At 34.1% G+C, this 18,836-nt stretch overlaps 2 protein-coding genes across 5 annotated transcripts in view; one reads left to right on the top strand and one right to left on the bottom strand.

Moving 5' to 3' along the window:
* Mctp (multiple C2 domain and transmembrane region protein) overlaps positions 1–12,506 on the top strand; it is a 54,540-nt gene extending 42,034 nt beyond the window's left edge. For all 3 annotated transcript variants that reach the window (XM_067776593.1, XM_067776592.1, XM_067776594.1), the window contains 6 exons: positions 876–1,056; positions 4,366–4,544; positions 4,634–4,753; positions 4,835–5,041; positions 5,125–5,332; positions 6,958–12,506. In XM_067776593.1, coding sequence (XP_067632694.1) covers positions 876–1,056; positions 4,366–4,544; positions 4,634–4,753; positions 4,835–5,041; positions 5,125–5,332; positions 6,958–7,038 — 976 coding nt within the window. In that variant the 3' untranslated portion in view covers positions 7,039–12,506. The remainder of the gene's footprint in view (positions 1–875; positions 1,057–4,365; positions 4,545–4,633; positions 4,754–4,834; positions 5,042–5,124; positions 5,333–6,957) is intronic.
* LOC137245629 (probable 3-hydroxyisobutyrate dehydrogenase, mitochondrial) lies at positions 11,082–16,923 on the bottom strand. 2 transcript variants are annotated; one of them, XM_067776595.1, is made up of 2 exons: positions 16,828–16,923; positions 11,082–13,576 (listed from the first exon to the last, which is right to left on the bottom strand). In XM_067776595.1, the coding sequence occupies exon 2, from the start codon at positions 13,555–13,557 to the stop codon at positions 12,580–12,582; it is 978 nt and encodes a 325-aa protein (XP_067632696.1). In that variant the 5' UTR covers positions 13,558–13,576; positions 16,828–16,923; the 3' UTR covers positions 11,082–12,579. The 2 variants fall into 2 exon arrangements, with proteins under 2 accessions (XP_067632696.1, XP_067632697.1); XM_067776596.1 differs by lacking the exon at positions 16,828–16,923 and adding an exon at positions 16,735–16,759.
* Positions 16,924–18,836: the final 1,913 nt, after the last annotated feature.

Below are 18,836 nucleotides of genomic sequence, written 5' to 3'. Positions count from 1 at the left end.
AGTTCGAGGCGCGGAAATTTGTATCTTATTAAGTGACTTATTCAGTTGTGTTAAGAAGGCTGGAAAGCTTCCGTGGGAAATCTGTCAGCCTATATCTATTCCGTTAAATTGACAGCTTCCCATGCCCCACATGCTTAATTTTTGGAAAGCTCTCAAAAAAGGGTTCTCCAGGAAACTGTACTTTATTCAGACATTTGCATAGAGGGTGCTCCGCCATTTCCTCCAATTTAGCCTCGTTAATTAAGCGTCTTACGACCCTTGATGAATCACAGTGGAGCAAAGACCACCATCCCCCTCAGTATACGCTTTCATCGCTCCTTCAGTGATGCTTGCTGATCACGTCGATACTACGACAAGATGCAATTTTTCTACGTCATCCGCTCTTCTCTTGTCGCAAAGGTGGCCCATGATAAGATGGTTTTTTGAACCAGAGCTATGGGCCTTAAACATTCCGCGGAATATTTTCTTGATGAGTTATTCCATATGCTTATGTCATTGCCATCTTCCCTATCATACATTTATGCATCCGCAAAATCAGTTTTTCTGTGTATTGAACCAAATCAATTTTGTATAGGGATTGATTTACAATCAAAAACTTTTTCTTATTTCAGGAGGTTAACCGCGAAAGCATAGACACTGGCTTTCAAAGCACGAAAGTAGACCCATCCTTATAAGTATTTTTTATTTATTTGTTAAAACATTAACAAATAACAGAATTTTTATATAATGGCACACATTTATTACCGCTCATTTTGATGCGCTTAATTCGAATCCTTTATCATATTTTCAACTCCCTTTGGAACTTGCTCTACAATGAAACAGTTTCTAATATTTCATTTATTATGTTTGTTTTTTTTTTTTTTCTTTTGTTTCAGCAATGTCAAGGATATAACACAAAGCCTGGAAATCACAGTGTTTGATGAAGATCGTGATCATCGCGTAGAGTTCCTAGGTAAATTAGTGATACCGCTGCTACGTATTAAAAACGGTGTTAAGCGCTGGTACACGCTTAAGGATAAGAATCTGTGTTCAAGGGCTAAAGGATTATCCCCACAGGTAAAGAATTTATTTAAATCGCAATCAAAGTTATTGAATTAAAAATTGAGTATATGGGGGACACAGCTTACATCGGCATGATAGCGGATATACAAGAAATAAGTATAATAAGGTTAGCTGGAAACCCAAAGTGTCAAGTTTGCCTCGTAAAATATTTTTTTGGCATTTGGCATATCTCATTTAATCTATATATATAAAAAGAAGTGTATATTCGGATTGTCACTCCATAACTCGAGAACGGATAGAAAGATTGCCATGAAATTTTTAGGATAACTTAATAGGAGCCCGGAGAGGGTTTGTGAAACGTTTTTTTTTCGGGAAGTGGACCAGAGACCGATTTATTCTAAATTGTCGTATATATGGCGTTATATCTAGAAAAAAATGTTGGATAATTTTTCTTCCGGGAAGTGGACCAGGATACATATTGGTGACTAGGATCTCGAGAAATAGGACAAAAAGTGGATCCGGGCGCCCCTAGAATGTGTTTATACAATATGGATATCAAACGAAAGCTGTTGATGAGTGCTTTAGTACAGGGTAGTTTTCATACCTATTGGTGACTAGGGTCTCGAGATGTAGGCCAAAACGTTGACCCGGGCACCCCTAGAATGTGTGTGTATTTTGGATATCAAATGAAAGCTGTTGCTGGGAGCTTTTAAGTGATTTTCATTGTGATATTCGATTTAGTCGCATCAACCTGGCAAAACTGATAAATATGCACGCGAAGCCGAAATGAAGACATGAATTAATAATACCTACACACCTATTACACCTATTATTATAACATACGTCCTATTCGATTTGCCTGAATTTGGTATATAAATTTGCCTATATTAGTATTTCCGATGCTTTTTTCCGAGAAGTAGACCAGAGACGGACTGGGGCTGGGATTAGGACTCGGGCTGAGACTGAGACTCGGAGTGGGACTGGGACTGGGACTGAGACGCGGAATGGGACTGGAACAAAATACGTACCACCCCCTGGGACTGGCAATAAGATATGAAGAAGAATGAGAAAAACTTGAGAGAAGAGAAAAGAGAGAAGGAGACTGAGAAAGAGATAGAATGAGATGAAGATGGAGATAGATGAAGCGAAAAATACGGAAGGAGGAGTGAATACAAAGATTAGAAAAAAGTGTAGAGGGGCGTGGGAGAGTTAGACGGAAAAAGCTTATTAAAATGTATGCAGATATACAAATTTAGGGCAGAACAACGTCTGCCGGGTCTGCTAGTTTGTTATAAATCCAAACAGGCGGCAACCTTGTAAAACATCCTTAGTAGCAACGCCGAAAGTAGACAGCCGAAAATGTAGCGATTAAACTACAAACAAACTTTTCTCCAAATCTTTAAGTGCATTTCGAGATAGTAGCAGATATACATATACATAAATAAATATTCTGCGGTAAGGTAGTAACCCAAGGTGGCAACCTCACTTAGATATGTTTTTTCGAATAAATAAAGAGTCAATATATCTATGCACCATCCAAATGGGTTGAACCTCTTCTGGGATAGCAAATTATATATATTAAATTTTACTGTGGATTTCTAAAAAATATTGAAGTCTCTATTAAAAACTTAAAATTTGTTGAATAAAAATTAGTGAAATTCTGAAGCTTTAGGCATTGACCCCGTAAGCTTTTCGAGCCTTCATTAGCGTCATTGTATGACATTTACATAACTTCGAAAAAACCAGTAGATTCAACATTGCGCAATGATGGTAGCGTGCTCCGCCTTTCACAACAAAAATACTGGGATCAAGGCATGGAAAAAGCAACATAAAACTCTCTAGAAAAAATGTGTTTCTTTTTATTTTTTTAACAGAGCTGTGGCTGACATTTAGTTTATCCAGCAACTATTTTTGATGGATACAAATTGCCAGAAATATCGGTTGAATTTGCCCGAAACTCAGTTGATTTTACCAGTTTTTTCTTTCGATGTTTAAAGGATAAAAAACCATCGAGTTAAGTGCAATTAAAAAAAAACTTGTATCACATTCCAACTGACATGTCACATCATCTCGGAGTATCTAAAAAAGGAGTCCCATTTTGTAAAGCGCGAACACAATCAGTTGTTTGCAATCGTGTCCCATGGGTATCCATGCGGTACGTCTCAATATACTGGAAACTCCATCCTGCTGCAGCTGTATGGAGGATGATGAGGTGGAATCACCAAATCACTTTATGCTTGATTACCTAGCTTTTGCCACAACTAGGCGAAAGTACTTCGGTCGCGACTCACTTGGAGCACCCGAGGATTTATTCAAAGTTGAGATCGGTATCATTCGGAGCTTTATCGTTGCTACCCAACAATTCTCTGAGTAGCTAGATCTAAGTCACCGTTATATTTAGTGTATGTGGTATTACAACGGACTTTCGTGTTGTCCAAGTGAGCTATCCTTATCAGGGCAGCTACCACCTAACCTAACCTAACCCTGTCTTTTCTTTATCGGGTTACGGCTTCACATATATTAAATACGTGTTTCAATTACTTCTGGTGCATACCCACTAATGATTTATATTTTACACATATTTTCAATTAGATTAAGTATTGGGGACTAGGGTTCCTGACATAAAAGGGTTGCTTATCTGTTATAAAAATCTTCCTACAACTCAGCATGGCACGGCGCTTTATCGCATACAATGACTTAATCTGTCAAAACGTTGCTTAAAGTCGTCCACTTTACAAATTCCTTGAACACATTCTCCTATTTGAATGAGCCAGGACGTATTCCCGTTGATAGCTGATTTGATGTCCGTATATCGCTTTCTCATAGCACGAATCATCATTGTCACAAATAAATGTTTGCTTGAGTTTATCGAAATTTTTCTATACGAATGTGTCTGTCCTCAAATATTATTATGTGATCTGAAAAACGTTTGGTCTATTCCAAATACCTTCTCCAATATCTGAAGCAATTTTAGGATTTCCGCAAATGATTTGAGGATTTCTTGAAGACAATTGAAAAACCTAAATAAAGTTGGCTTTCTCTGAAATACCTTTGTACTTTTCGTATATCAATTTAAGCTTTTCTGAAGTACAGTTGATTTTTTCTGAAATAAAATTGGAAAAGGCATAATCTAAACTTGACTAAATTATTAATCGACACAGCACTGAAATAAAATTTGTTAGCAATCTTCAAGTAGAAATTTGACGCCAGTTTTGAAGAGCAAGAAAATATAAAATCTTTCATTCATTACATTCCTCGACCTCGGTATTTGAACATCAGAAAATGTGACCAACTTAATTGAATATATATTTATATTTGCTTTTATAAAAAATCGTTAACATAAATATTTTAATTCAACAACAGATCTGTCTGGAAATGACCGTAATTTGGAATGATGTGCGCGCCATTTGTCGTATATTACAGCCAAAAGAGGAAAAACTCATACAGCAGGAAGCAAAATTCAAGCGGCAACTTTTTCTGCGCAACGTTAATAGACTGAAAGTGGTCATAATGTACATCGTAGATGCGGCACGTTATGTGCAGTAAGTGATAATAACAAAATATTTTAAAATACACTTTTTTATTGTTAAGCTTAACTAACATGTATGTATGTAACTTGTTTCATTGATAGGAGCTGTTTTGAATGGGAGTCACCAGTACGTTCAGCCATCGCATTTGCTCTGTGGATATTGGCATGCGTTTATGGGGATTTGGCAACTATACCATTAGTGCTACTTTTAATCATTATCAAGTGTGTTTGTGCTGCAATATCTGACTTAACCGTAATTACAAATTTGCTTATATAACTATATTTTATTGCCTTCTTTCACAGAAATTGGCTGGTGCGTATGATCACCGGTACAAGTAATGATCCTGCGGCAGGCTATTATGATTATGATTACGATGAGGATGATGATGATGATAAGGAGAAAGAAGAAAAGAAATCGATTAAGGAGCGCTTGCAAACTGTACAGGAAGTTTCACAAACAGTGCAGAATACCATTGGTTACTTAGCGTCGTTAGGCGAAAGCACCAAAAAGTATGTATGCACAGTAAAGTTTTATTCTAATATATACTTTTGTAAAATTAAACCTAACCTTTTTCTTTTTGCAAACTTTTCAGTACTTTCAATTTCTCCGTCCCGGAATTGACGTGGTTGGCTGTGGTGTTGCTGGTGGGTGCCATTGTCATCTTACACTTCATTCCCATACGTTTTTTACTACTCTTTTGGGGTATCATGAAGTTCTCGCGTCGTATCTTGCGTCCCAATACGATACCGAATAACGAGTTGTTGGACTTCCTATCACGTGTGCCCGACGATGAGCAAATTGTAAGTATAATCAGAAAATATTTTAACGCATATAGAGCATACTCAAACGATATAAAGAATTTCCAAGACGTATACTTAGTTGCTGTTTTCGGTCTGAACTTAGCTTATAATTTTTTATGATTATAACTTTAAGTATATTCACCGTGTTAAATGAAGTTGGGGTTATTGTTTTTGTGTTAACAGTCAGTGTCTAAGCTATTTTGCAACCGTAAGCTGTCCTTCCCCCTATCCCTTTGAACAATTTTTTGCATCGCTACAGCTCTGAGAGTGTTTGACTTATCCAAAAAAAATTTACAAATGGGTCATATAGATCGAGGTCTAACTAATTCTGGAAAAGAAATCAGTTCAGTGCTCCTACTCCTCGCCCCTCCTCAGTTTTTTTAATTGATATAATTCTTCTATTCAACCTAGCCCAAAGATGTAGGTGTATCCAAGTTATACAGAAATGCTTATCAAATTATAGAAAATGGGTCTGGGTCTAAGGAATTCTTGAAAGTGGGCGGACCCATCCAACCCTCTTTGGAAAAATTAGGTTTACATAACTCTGAGACTATTTAATAATGACCCAAAAAAGGTAAAGCATAATATTTATCAAAATCTTAACACGTTTGAAAAGTGAGCAGTTGATCATATCGGTAATATTTTTGGAGGATTTTGGAGGAAATTACGGGGTCATTTTGAAATTTTTGTAGTTATCGAACTACGCGATCATTCGTGTGGATAAATGAATCATATAGGGCTTTTTTTTGGATAATTTCAGGACCATTTCGAGATTACTTTATCGGTTTTATATGCACTCTTTCCGCCTAATTAGAGGGTTGTTTTCAGGATAACTTTAAGACTATTTTCAGAATATCAACGGTACTATTTTCGGATGTATACGGACTTCTGGTTTGGGATTTTTCTCGAGGTCGAATCGGAACAATATCGAGTTCATTTCCAGACCATTTCGGGCTTTTTTTTGCTGTTGTAGAGAAAAAAACACTCACGCGTGTTTTGAACAGTGTTATCGATGCTGATGGTCCTTTGAATTGTCAATGCAATGATTCTTTGAATGCTTTTAGAAGAAATCCTTGTAATCTCATCTAAATGCCTGATAGCTTCTCTTCAACTTTTTCACGTGATGTTCTGTTTTTCAAGATATTCATCTAAGTCAATGTTCCTCCCAGCTTAAACTCTTTGGCTCAGGGTGCAACCATGAATTATGAAGAAGAAGACTGTCCTTATCTTTCCACAAATTCGCTGTGTATGTCTGTGGTACACATTTTGTCAATCACAGGTATTTGACCGCAGCATTTTAATTTTCACTACTCGACAGTTCGTATTGAAATGATTATTACTCCCAGGAATCCTTTTTAGACATATATATATCGGCACTCTGATGTTTGGGAATGTACCTAGCCTTTTGTAGCAATATAGAAGTATAACATATATGTTTTTAAATGATTTTTTCTCTAAACTAATGGGTACCTAAGCAATAAGAGGGCAACTAATTTTTTGTTTTTGGTTTGAATGACTCCTCATATGTGCACGTAAGGAAAAACTATACTAAAATGTTTTAGTTCATAATTATTTAGCTTCTTATATGTATTTTGTCTTTAATCTCAAACATCTCTTTCTTGCAGAACCAATACCGAGAACTGCCACCCACCGCCTCCACCGACCAGTCACGTAATAATCCGAAAAAGAAATTTAAACCCTCATAGTCCATTGCTAATATGAACGCAAATGTTGCGTTACGAGACTTCCAAGACTCAACGATGAGTCAGCAACATATTGGTGCTAACGATGCTGGTACTAGTAGTGCTGCTATGATGCCGCAACATGTTGCAAGTGTATCAGCACGTTCGGTGCGCAACATAATTAAGACAAGTCACGATAACATAAAACAACAACTGAACAAAGCTTATTACAAAGGTGTTAAGAGATTTAACTAGTAGAACTTGTATAGAAAAAAGTATTTAATGCATAAATAGCAAAATTTGGGTAACTCAGTATAAAAATTTAGAACAAATTCGTAAACTAGAAGCAAACACAATTCAATCGTTATACTACTTAGTCAATGCTGTTTCTCAAAAATTTTATCAATTCGAAAAAAACTATAATAAAAACAACGCACTTCCAAGTTCCAAAGCTCACACAAATCAAATTTAAACCTATGCAATTAACTGATTACAATTCATAACAAATTAAAGAATTAATATTTTACATTCATTCTTACACTCAGATATATGTACATATATTGAAGGAGAAAAAACTATTTACAAAGAAAATAATGAAATAATACCAACAATCTGTAACATAACTGGAGAGAAAATATGTATATAGTATTTAACATATTAACTTATAACAAAAGATTGTTAATTTATCTTTTTTTTGCAAATTTAAATATTCTATATTATGTAAACTTCCACCAATTAGCGATAAAAGTATTTAGTTGTGTTTATTTTAGAATTATAAATTTATCTAAAATGTTTATTAGAATTGACACTTGAAGTAAAAAATCATAACAGACGCACATTAAAACACACTCGCAGCCAGTATTTTAATACATATATGTATGTATATAACACAAAGTGTGCAATACTTATGCATACATCGTCGCCCGCTTGCCAGAAGCATGAATGTGCCAAAATGAAAAAGTTGGGAAATCGAGTTTCAAAGTTTATTGCTCTCTCAAAATTAGAAGAATTAGTTTCTAGTGTAAAAATGTACTTACATATTATACTCATAGTATGCTCTTTTAACTATAAGAATTGGCCCAGCTAGTCATTTTATGGCCTTAACCTCAAAAGACGTAAAAATATCACTACAGATTGATTTTTAAATAACGTTAGGGCCAAGCCAAGGCCTGCTAGGTTAATTCCGGGGGCGGATTGGGTTTCGGAGCATCACAGTACTTGGGATAAAATCCGCGGCTTTGACTTATCGAAAGTATGTATGTAAATGGAAAAAGTTACACATTCAATTCATTTTCATATACACTAATGTGTTTTTATTTAAGATGTTATTGCAAACATAGAATCTAACACAACATCGGAAAAATTGCACATTCATGCTTCTGGCTAGCGGCGACGATACACACATGTATTAGGGTGGGTATGTAAAAGCGAAGTTAGCTTTTCTTGAATGGTCCACCGAAGCACTTTCTGCTAGGTACCTGTAAAATAGACTAAAAATTATGGGCTCTTAATATAGATTATTATTTCACCCCATTCTTACCTTAGCACTAAAAGATCTCTGAGCCAAATTCTTCGACACTATTGTTGGGACAGAGAATACTCTACCCAAGAGATTTTATATTAAAAAATAAATGAATGTAAGGCGCGATAACCTCCGAAGAGATCTAAGGCCGAGCTTCTCTTCCAATTTGCGTCGTGCTCCTCTTGATTTTCCCTACAAATTGGCCAGACGGGACCTACATGTTTTATGCCGACTCCGAACGGCATCTGCAAGGCAGATGAGTTTTCACTGAGAGCTTTTCATGGCAGAAATACACCCGGAGCGCTTGCCAAACACTGCCGAGGGGTGACCCCGCTTAGAAAAATTTTCTTCTAATTGAAAAACCTTATTTCTAAAATTTTGATGCTGCTTTGCCCGGGGTGCGAACCCAGGGCATACGGTGTGATAGGCGGAGCACGCTACCATCACACCACGGTGGCCGCCGGATTTTATATTATATTTATTTTTTGTGCTACAAATACAACGTTAGACATATATAACAGAGTTTTTTTTTGGGTCTTTCAAGTAAAACAAACTCAACTCAGTTTTTTTCCCATCCTAATATATTTGTATGCACATTACAATCAAAGCGCTTTTTTTAAAAATTGTGATATTTTCTAAGAAATATTTATTTAAATAAGATTTAATAGATTAAGTTAAATAAACATTAAAAAATCTTTACATTTAAATATATTTGTATGTATATAATCCCTTTATGAAAAATTATACATTTTTATTCATAAAATTTTTATTCATTGATATTTAATGTAATTATGGTAATCCAGTTGTAAAAATTACGCTTTTCAATTTAAAATCGATATAACAAATTTTTTGGAATCCAAATTCCAAAATTACTTGTCAAAATAGCTTACTGAGTCCAGTTAAAATTTTTATCAAATTACAACCAAAAAAATCAGCGAATGAAAATTTACACGAATAAAGTAAATGGAAGTAAAAAGAAACGAGGAAAGAAGAAACTAGAAGGCAAAACTGGAAACAATCCCGAAGTTGGAACCGAAGCGGGATGGTGTTTTATCAATTTGCTATCAAAGTGTGAAAGGTTTATTACAGTATTTACATTTACTACTCCAGAGTTGCAATAACAACAAAAAATATGCTTTGCTACTATTCTGCATAACAATTCCCAACAAATAGGATTAACTTTTTTTGCTATTGCTTCACTTAAAGTAGCATATCTTTCGGAGCGTTATTTAATCACGACGTACATAGCTCATAGCAGAGCCTGAGAAATGCTTTAACTTTTTATGCGACAGCGCTGCTCTATCCATGTTCGGAGCAAAGACAAAAAAAAGCTCCAGAGTAGAATATTATTTTCAATCACTGCTTTATTATCGACGAGTTGTCGGTTTGTTATCGATTGCGTGTGCGCGTACTTTCCATTTCCAGCCAACAGTTCGTTATAGGTACCATATCGACGAGTTGTAGAGAAGTTACCGATTTGTAATCGTAGTGTTACACATTTTTTAACGAAAGTTATCGATTTATTATCAAAAATGTAACGTTTATTTATTATAAAAGTTATCGATATGTTATCAATAAATTATCGATTTTGTATCAAAAAGATGGAAATTTATTGATTTCCTATCAGAACGCTATCAATATGTTACCAAAGTAATAAAGATTGGCGACATTGGCTATAAATTTGTTTTGAAAAATGTATCGATTTACTATCAAAAGATATAGTTTTGTTATGAAAATTTGTCGCGTCGTTCTCGAAAAGTTATCAATTTCCTATCAGAAAGTTAATGACTTGATATCGAAAAGTTATCGATATCGAAATGTTACCAATATATATCGGCGTTTTATCGCGAACGGGTATCGTTAAAGCTTCAATATAAAATCGATGACACATCTGTAACCCGTCGATAACCAGCCATTAAGAAACCAATTAAAAAACGAAGACGAGGCGATAAAAGGCCGATCAGAAACCGTTAACTCGACGATAATAACTCGCTATTTATAAGAAGCATATAATAAAACAATATCTTGTAGGTATCGGTGTTACCGATGAGAAGCCGCCGAAGCTCTTGTTGTTTCGGGTAAAGTGGCCTGTGTTGTGGTTCAACGGGGTGAGGTCTTGTTAATTTCAAACAACTTTGGTACACCCGTATGCTTACCCTTCGAACCTTACTAGTACGGGGTACTCACGCCTTTTTTAACGACCTTCGGTTTTAGCAATTTCGAACGGCTACTGATTTTATTTATGATTTGAGCTATTTAAGATCTACAGTTTTTTCTGATCATATATTTTCATACAAATCTGATGTGACTATGCTTATTAGGTCACTAGAGCAAAATATCGTCTGACCACCCGATAATATAAACACGCTATATGCATTGTTTATGATGTTCGTTTTAACTCGATTTTAAGATTTCTGACTTGCTTCTATTTAGCATTATCTGGCAACTGATAACAATATAATATTACTGATAAGAAACAGTTTGCTAAGCATTTTTAATCCGATAAGAACCCAACAACACAACTATTCATATTTTATACAAAAAATTTGTTTCTTAATGTACCTATGTACCTATATATTTTTTAAATTTTAATTTCTAAAAAAAGCATAACAATAAACTTTACAAGAAATAGTATAACAAATAATCACGTTAAAGCAAAATACAACAATAAATGCAAATCTGGTTAAAAGCTGGAACTGCACAAAACTTGTTTTCCAGCTGACGTCACAGCAACGTACGTATGTATGTATATGTAGATATGAGGCAGTGCACGGACTTTACCACTTTATTGGTAGATCTACCAACTTTTAAGCCCATTTTCATTTTCTACCACCAAAGCCCAAAAATCTATCAACATTTGCCTTTGTAAGGAAATTAAGAAACGATTCAATTTCGAAGACGAAAAATTACACCTTTTGGAATATTTTGATGCAAAAAATATTCAATCTAGTCAAATGACAACGATTGTTCCCTTACTTAAAGCTTTTCCATTTCACAAGACTTCCACGAAATTCTTAACAACGAATGGCCATAATTGATGTTATATGATAAGGAAAAAATGGAAAAGATGTTTTCCGAAGATATTCTTAAAGGATGGATAAAATTAGGAACTGAAAATAGTCTTCTAGAAGAAAATTTATTTGAAACTTTGAGTGAATAAATGTGCTCCTTAGCAATATTACCTCAAAGTTATGCAGCCGCAGAAAGGTCGTTCTCTATATTGAACGGCATATAAACTGCCAAGCGTAATGGATTAAAAATTTCAAGCATTTCCAATCAAATACTAATAAGTAAAAGAGTATTATGTTGGACGGACTTTATTTCAGCCTCCAATTGAATTAATACGATTTTATAAAAAATTTTAATTTGTGGAAGGTGATTTTATACCTTGTATTTAATAACACCCATATGGCACTACATTTTTCTTTTGTTTTTTCTGTCAATTTTTTTTTTTTTGTGGAAAATTTGGTTTCTATTTTGAAAAATTTGTGCAGAAATTCAATACAAGAAATACATTTTTTTATGAAAGATAGTAGTAGTCATCTACTCGCAAATATTTTCCTGCGCTATTTTCATCAGTTATTAATGAATAATTTTGAACGAAAATAAAAAAGTGTTAAGTAAACGATAACATGCCAGTGTGGCAGAAAAATACTGGTACATTGGAAAATTGTTGTTGTAATGAGACGTATCGCTAAATTTTCCTTAGTATTTCAAGCTCAAAATACAGAAAAAAAGCAAGTATCATATATGCATAAGCTATATATATACAAATTTACATTAATTTTTTTGTTTTGTTTACATGTTTTTTTAAAGGTTTATTTCCGTGAAATGTGCTTTATTTGTTTTACAATAAAATATGAATTATTTTATACAAATATAAAGTGTAGCTATTGTTTTCTTGGAAAAAAAATCTACCAACTTCTACCACTATTTTAATTTTTCGTCTACCAACATTCTCCTTTTAAAAGTCCGTGCACTGATACGAGGTTATCTTACAGACTGCTGTCTCTCAGAGCTGTTTTGTTTCTCTCAAATATCAATTATTTATTCTCATCGTTTTTCAAAAATTCATAAACAACTGAGAAATCTTTGTCTCCTAAACCTCGAGCCTTTAGTGTACGATAAATTTGATGTGCTAGAGCACCTAAAGGAATAGGCGTATTTGTGGCAGTGGCTACACCTGCAGCCAAGCCCAAATCTTTGGTAATCAAATCCGTCGAAAATCCACCAGAATAATTGTTATTGCAGGGCGCAATGGGTGTAATACCGGGCACCGGATTATAAGCTTCCGTCGACCAACAACGACCTGTTGACGAGTTAATAATATCAGCGAATACTTTAGCATCCAAACCTTGACGTATGGCCAAGTTCATTGCCTCCGAGGCACCAATCATTGATATAGCCAACATCATGTTATTGCACAATTTAGCCGCTTGTCCCATGCCATAGCTGCCGCAATATGTAATTTGTTTACCCATGCCCTCAAGAATTGGCTTAGCTATATTGTACTCTTCTTCTGTGCCGCCAACCATAAACGTCAATGTTGCCGCAGCAGCGCCATTTACACCACCCGATACGGGCGCATCTATAAAACGTGCACCTTTAGAGCTGATGAATTTCTGTATTTGTCTAACTAAATTTGGATCAATGGTTGATGAGTCAATGAACATAGTTTGCTTATTAACACCATCGGCAGTCATTTGATTATAAGTTTCCCATACGATATCATTGTTCGGCAGCATTGTGATAACGAAGTCTGAATTTTTAGCTAAATCGGCGGTTTTTGTGTACACAGTAGCGCCCTTGGCCTTTAAAGTTTTGCAAGCATCCTTGGAGATATCGTAGACATGTAGCTTGTGGCCCTTTTGGATTAAATTGCTTGCCATGTGACCGCCCATATTTCCCAAACCAATGAAGCCAACATTTTTGGAGCCAACCGCTTGTGATGACATGGCACGTACCAAACTTTGGCCCATTGCCTTGGACACAGGCATTGTGAAGACTATACGTAGCGACATTTTTGAATGCTTCAATTAACTGTAAGCACGAAAAACAACTTTTATTATTTTACTTTTACATTGTTATCAATTGTTCACATATTATATAATTTTTTATATATATTTCCACTTTCATACCAGATATATTTTTACGTATATAAAATTATGTACGTACGATAGGGTGGTCCAAAATGCATCATGACATAATTTTATAAATATAAAATTTAAAAAAGTTCATGCACCGCGAACTCGAAAATAGCAGTGCTAATTCTTATCAAATTTCATCAATTAAATGTTTCTTTTTTAGTTGTCGATAAGCTAAGAAAAAAATTCTATAAATTTTGTTGTTGAAAATATAAAAACTAGAGCTTACGATTTCTTCTCGAACACAAGCGAGAATTCCGAGACCGGAGAAATCGAGAACTCGGCTTCTCGCGAGATTCTCGTATCTCGAAATACTCTTAAATCTCGCGAGCTTCTAGACATTCAACGTAGTCGCTGTTTTGACAATATTTACACTCTGTTTTTTTATTAATGGTTGTTGATTAAATTGCCTTTCCAACGATACTTCACTCAAAACATATTTATATAATTTTGTTCATAATACTCTAACTTTTTTTATTGAGAAAACGATAACTGGGCTCTCACGAGATTCTCAAATCTCGAAGTACTCGTATTCCTCGCGAGTTTCTCGACATTCAATTAAGTTGCTGCAATGGCAGTACTCTACGCATTCCGGGGTTTTTTTTTTTTTTGTTTTATCATCAAATATATCTAACAAATTTGTGGTTTTTTTTTAATTAATTCATAATTAATTAAACTTAATAAACTTGATGGGCATGGATGGATTGCTCTCAGTAGTGCATCCATTTTTTTAAGAATTCATCACTGTTGAAGATCTGTGATTGACTTTCTTTTCATGCGCATGAAATTAGTTGGTTTTGCTGACAGGGCTAGAACGAATGGGTTGGGGTGAGTTAGAAAGCCTCGTGTTGTATGAAATAGCATACATTTTAATTAAACGGTTTTAATTAAACGTTTGTTTTAAATTAAGCGGTATTATTAAGCTTGACTTGACAGGCTGGCTGGCTGGCTGGCTGGCCGGCATGAATTTTGTAATTGAAATTTAAGTAACTTTCCGATAAGCTACAAGCTTGAAATTTGGAATATAGTTCAGAACCCGATGGCAATGCAATAGTAAGAAAAAACAACTCCGATAGGTGGCGCATGGATCGAAATATTTAAAAAAATCGTATTTGTGGTCCGATTTGGTCCACGTTTGGAACACATAATACATACATGAATAGAAAGCGACCTATGTCCGATTTGACTCATTTTTGGAGCAAATATTACATACAGTCCGGTAGAAGTGACATCCAAATATTTTGGAGTTCGAGGAGGGACAAGCATACGTGGCGCAGAGTCGAGTAAGGGCTTTGGAAAGATTATGTATTGAGGACTTATATTGTAACAAATTGTCAGGAAAGAGTCCCTGTAATAATGAGTCACTAAATTAACTAAATATAATGAGAAATAATAGGCAATTAAATAAAGATTAAAAACTTGAAAATAAAATAATTAAAAAAAAATTTTTAAGTTAAACGGCTTTATTGAAAACAATACTTACATGAAGTAATAATAATACTAAAAGCTAGAAAATAATTAGGGAGGTCCTAGGTACTAGTCATCACACTCCTCATCAATCTAGGGCGTTGATCAGACAATTAAATAAAAGCGTTGGACGCGTCAATAAGCTCTAATAAAAACCAATCTCAAAACCCTTTTTGAAAAAAAAAATTTTATATTCAAGGAAATTTAACGGCAACCTCAAATTTTATATTTAGAATTTTTTTAAAGATTGTTTAAAATTTTCTTCCGTGTAAATAGTGAAACTTTGCGCAGTTTGTAAATCTGAAAAATACTCAGCAAAAAATTGTTAAAAAATCAATAACGATAAAAAGCTCGTAACTTTCGAAAATTTTTTTAAAACTTAGCAGTTTTTGTATGTGTAAGTAAAATGTTGCCAATGTGTTGGTTTCATTTTGAGTTTGCCATCTCCTTTTTACAATCCCTTCGACCATGCAATGACATAAATAAAATCAGCTGATGAGATGAGCCAACCTGTACATAATTGAACCATGATAAAATGTTAACTTTAATACCGATACGGCTCAAGAAAATTTGTTTGAACATAATTTCATGAAAATTATATGTTCATTCAAAATATGTATATACTGGCGTGTATTACGAAAACTAGCACTTTCAAAGATTTTGTGGAAAGAAAAAAATTTTTATTTTCGTATGGCATAAAATAAAAGATCAAAAACTCCGCTAACTTTGTCTTCTTAAGCCAAGGAAAGGGAGTGATTTAGAAATTATTACTACAGTTACCCGTGTTTGGAAGCAGGAAAGGGTAAACCTCCACTGAGTTGGATGCGACAGGTGGAGGAAGACTCGAACTCCCTTGCTGCTCTTAATTGACGTCAATTATCGTGTATTACTTTATACTTCTCTTTAATGTTTTACTGCATTGCAATCATACTCATATGTAATACTCCTATATTGCTACAAAAGGCTAGGTACATTCCCAAATATCAGAGTGCCGATATATTGATGTTTAAATGTTTTTGTTTTTGTATTCAATAATCGTATTTACCTAAATTTTAATTTTTTCTTGTCACACTTACGCTGCTACAATCAGAAAAATTTTATAGGCTGTTTTGTTTTGATTTCGAATTCAGAACACATTGCGAGCATTTTCTATTAGCAATATAGGAGTATTACATATATGATTGCAATGCATTTGATAATTAATTTTTTAAGTTTATATGCTATATGTTTTTAGTTTTTTTTTTTAATTTTATTTATTTATTTATTTGTAACTCCTTTGCGCACCTAGCTTAGAGAGTTACAAACAAACATGCATACATACATACCTAAATATGTACAACTGAAGTTAATATAAGCGTGTTAAAAAAAATTGCATAAACAAATAACTTGAAAATTACGAGTTGTGTCACCAAACTTGTATTTCAAGTTCAATAAAAGATATAACAATATGAAATACGAGATCTGTTCCGATATGGTTATGAGATTACTACGTCATTCATGCATTTAATTTCTTCTACAGTCGCTCTATCTGAAACACTTTTTTGAACCACCCTTATGCACACATGTGTTTCTGATACACTTTCATACAAATAATTAATGAAATTCAAAAGTATTTTTGCGTTGATTAACATATATTTATCCGAAACAGGCGCACATAAACACTTGCTAGTTTTTACATACCAGCCTTAAAAAATGATAACAAAACCGACCTACACAATTGAATGCTAAGAAACACACTGAAATACGTTTGGCGCGGCTGGCGCTCTTCTGGCTATCTACGCAGAACTCTACAATCGATAACTTATAGAGCAAATAATGTCGCATACACGTAGGCACTTGAACACAGGCGGATGGCATTAGTTGGAATGGAGGGGTTCTCTCTTATTAATCATAAATGTCCGCATACCCACGTTACGGTCCTTCCATTCAGTGACACTTTTTGGTCTTGAAATCTCTAGTTTGAAATGAAAGTAATAATGCCTTTTGATAACTAACTACAAGTGTGAACAATACTTCATGGTACTGAAAATAATAATAAATAATCTTTTCAGGCTTGGAAATTGGGTTGTGCGTACCTGGTCGGACGCTCCCCAAATATAAGTCATATTTGAGGTGGCTATCGCACCATTTCCGAATTAATAGATTTGATTACCAGGTCAAACAATATTTTGACAAAAAAATTTATCTGTCAACTTCTCGAGTATAAAATTTCTAAATAATAACTGGGTGAAGATAAAGACACTCTTAGTGTGAAAATGTTGACTAATAAAACCATTATTAATACCTCATTTTTTAAACATGTTGTATATTTTTCGATAACTAAATTATATTTTTTCGATAACGAATCTATCGAACCCTTTCGTTCCGTAGTCTATCAGAGTTATATTAACATGGAATCATTCTGTCTATGTAAGGTCCTCATTTCCCGGTACCAGTTCAATCCCCATATACCTTACTCTCACGTTCTGGATTCCCCACACCGTGAACAAAGATGTTTACCCTATTCGTAAAAAAGAAATGATTTATAAAGCTTCTTAATATGATATTCGAATACAAATTTTCAATTATAAGGCCTACTTGCAGAACGGCAGTTTATTCTTTTTTTAGCTCAGACTTAATTTAGAAAATTTTTTAACTCTGATATAAAAATTAAACTTGCCATTCTACAAGTCGGCCTAAGAATTTAATAAACATCTTTTTATTTTTTACAAACAAGGAGGTAAAAGAAAACACTGATATTTAAATTTTTCAAAATTTTTGCATTTTATAACCAAGGTAAGATTTGTATGCATACCTATGTTTAAACTATTAAAATGTAGTTCTTCCATGACTTTGGCTTTTAAAATAAGAGTAAAATTATAATTTAAAAAGCAGAAGCCAAATTTTAAGTTACTTAACTTACAAACATTACTTTTATATATTCAAATATTAAAATGAAAAATTTAATCCGCCTGAATTGAAAATTCGGAAAGGTCAAAGTCTAATATAAAGCAAGTTTCCGCCTGTAACAAAAAAATTTGCGGTGCCATTGAAATTTGATATTTTGTGAATTAAGAACTATAATGCCAGCCTAATACAGAATGAGCATTTTTTCGAACAAGCGTCAAGTTCTTGCATAAGAAACTCAAATTTCAACTTTTTTTGCATAAATAAAAGGAACACATCCAAAATGCTTATTACAAAACAGCATATGTTGGAAAGTTGTAAACAAGTAAAATTCAATATGTCAGTTTCAGGTAAAATATAGATACCCAAACTTTTTAGGATGGCAGTATATACATATGTAGTGCTTTTATAAAATTGTTCCTGTTAGATTAGTATAAGACTAGTGCTGGTGGCAACGCTTATTAGAATTCACGCACAGTTTCAGACAGACTCTCAATTAGCTAAAGTCATGGCGCAACAATACAAGGTGGCACCATGGTGATATACATACAAAGATAAATAAAAATTCCATGTACTTTGTTTTTGTAAATTCGATGGACAAATTTCAAAATCGTACTGCGCTGGAAGTTGATGTATTAAATCAAATAAAACAAGTAAGGACGGGACTGTCTTCGGCTGTGCCGAAGACTTCATACCTTTCATGAATGGGGCTGAACAATAATCTTATCCCGTTCGTAATCTCCAAATAATCGGATGTATATGATAGATAATATTTAGTATTTTTTAGTATTTAGTGTTTAGTG

The sequence above is a fragment of the Eurosta solidaginis genome, chromosome 3, assembly GCF_040869045.1.
Source record: "Eurosta solidaginis isolate ZX-2024a chromosome 3, ASM4086904v1, whole genome shotgun sequence".
NCBI lineage: Eukaryota > Metazoa > Arthropoda > Insecta > Diptera > Tephritidae > Eurosta > Eurosta solidaginis.
Note: the sequence above shows the minus strand (reverse complement) of the source record. Positions and strands in the feature narration are given on the sequence as shown.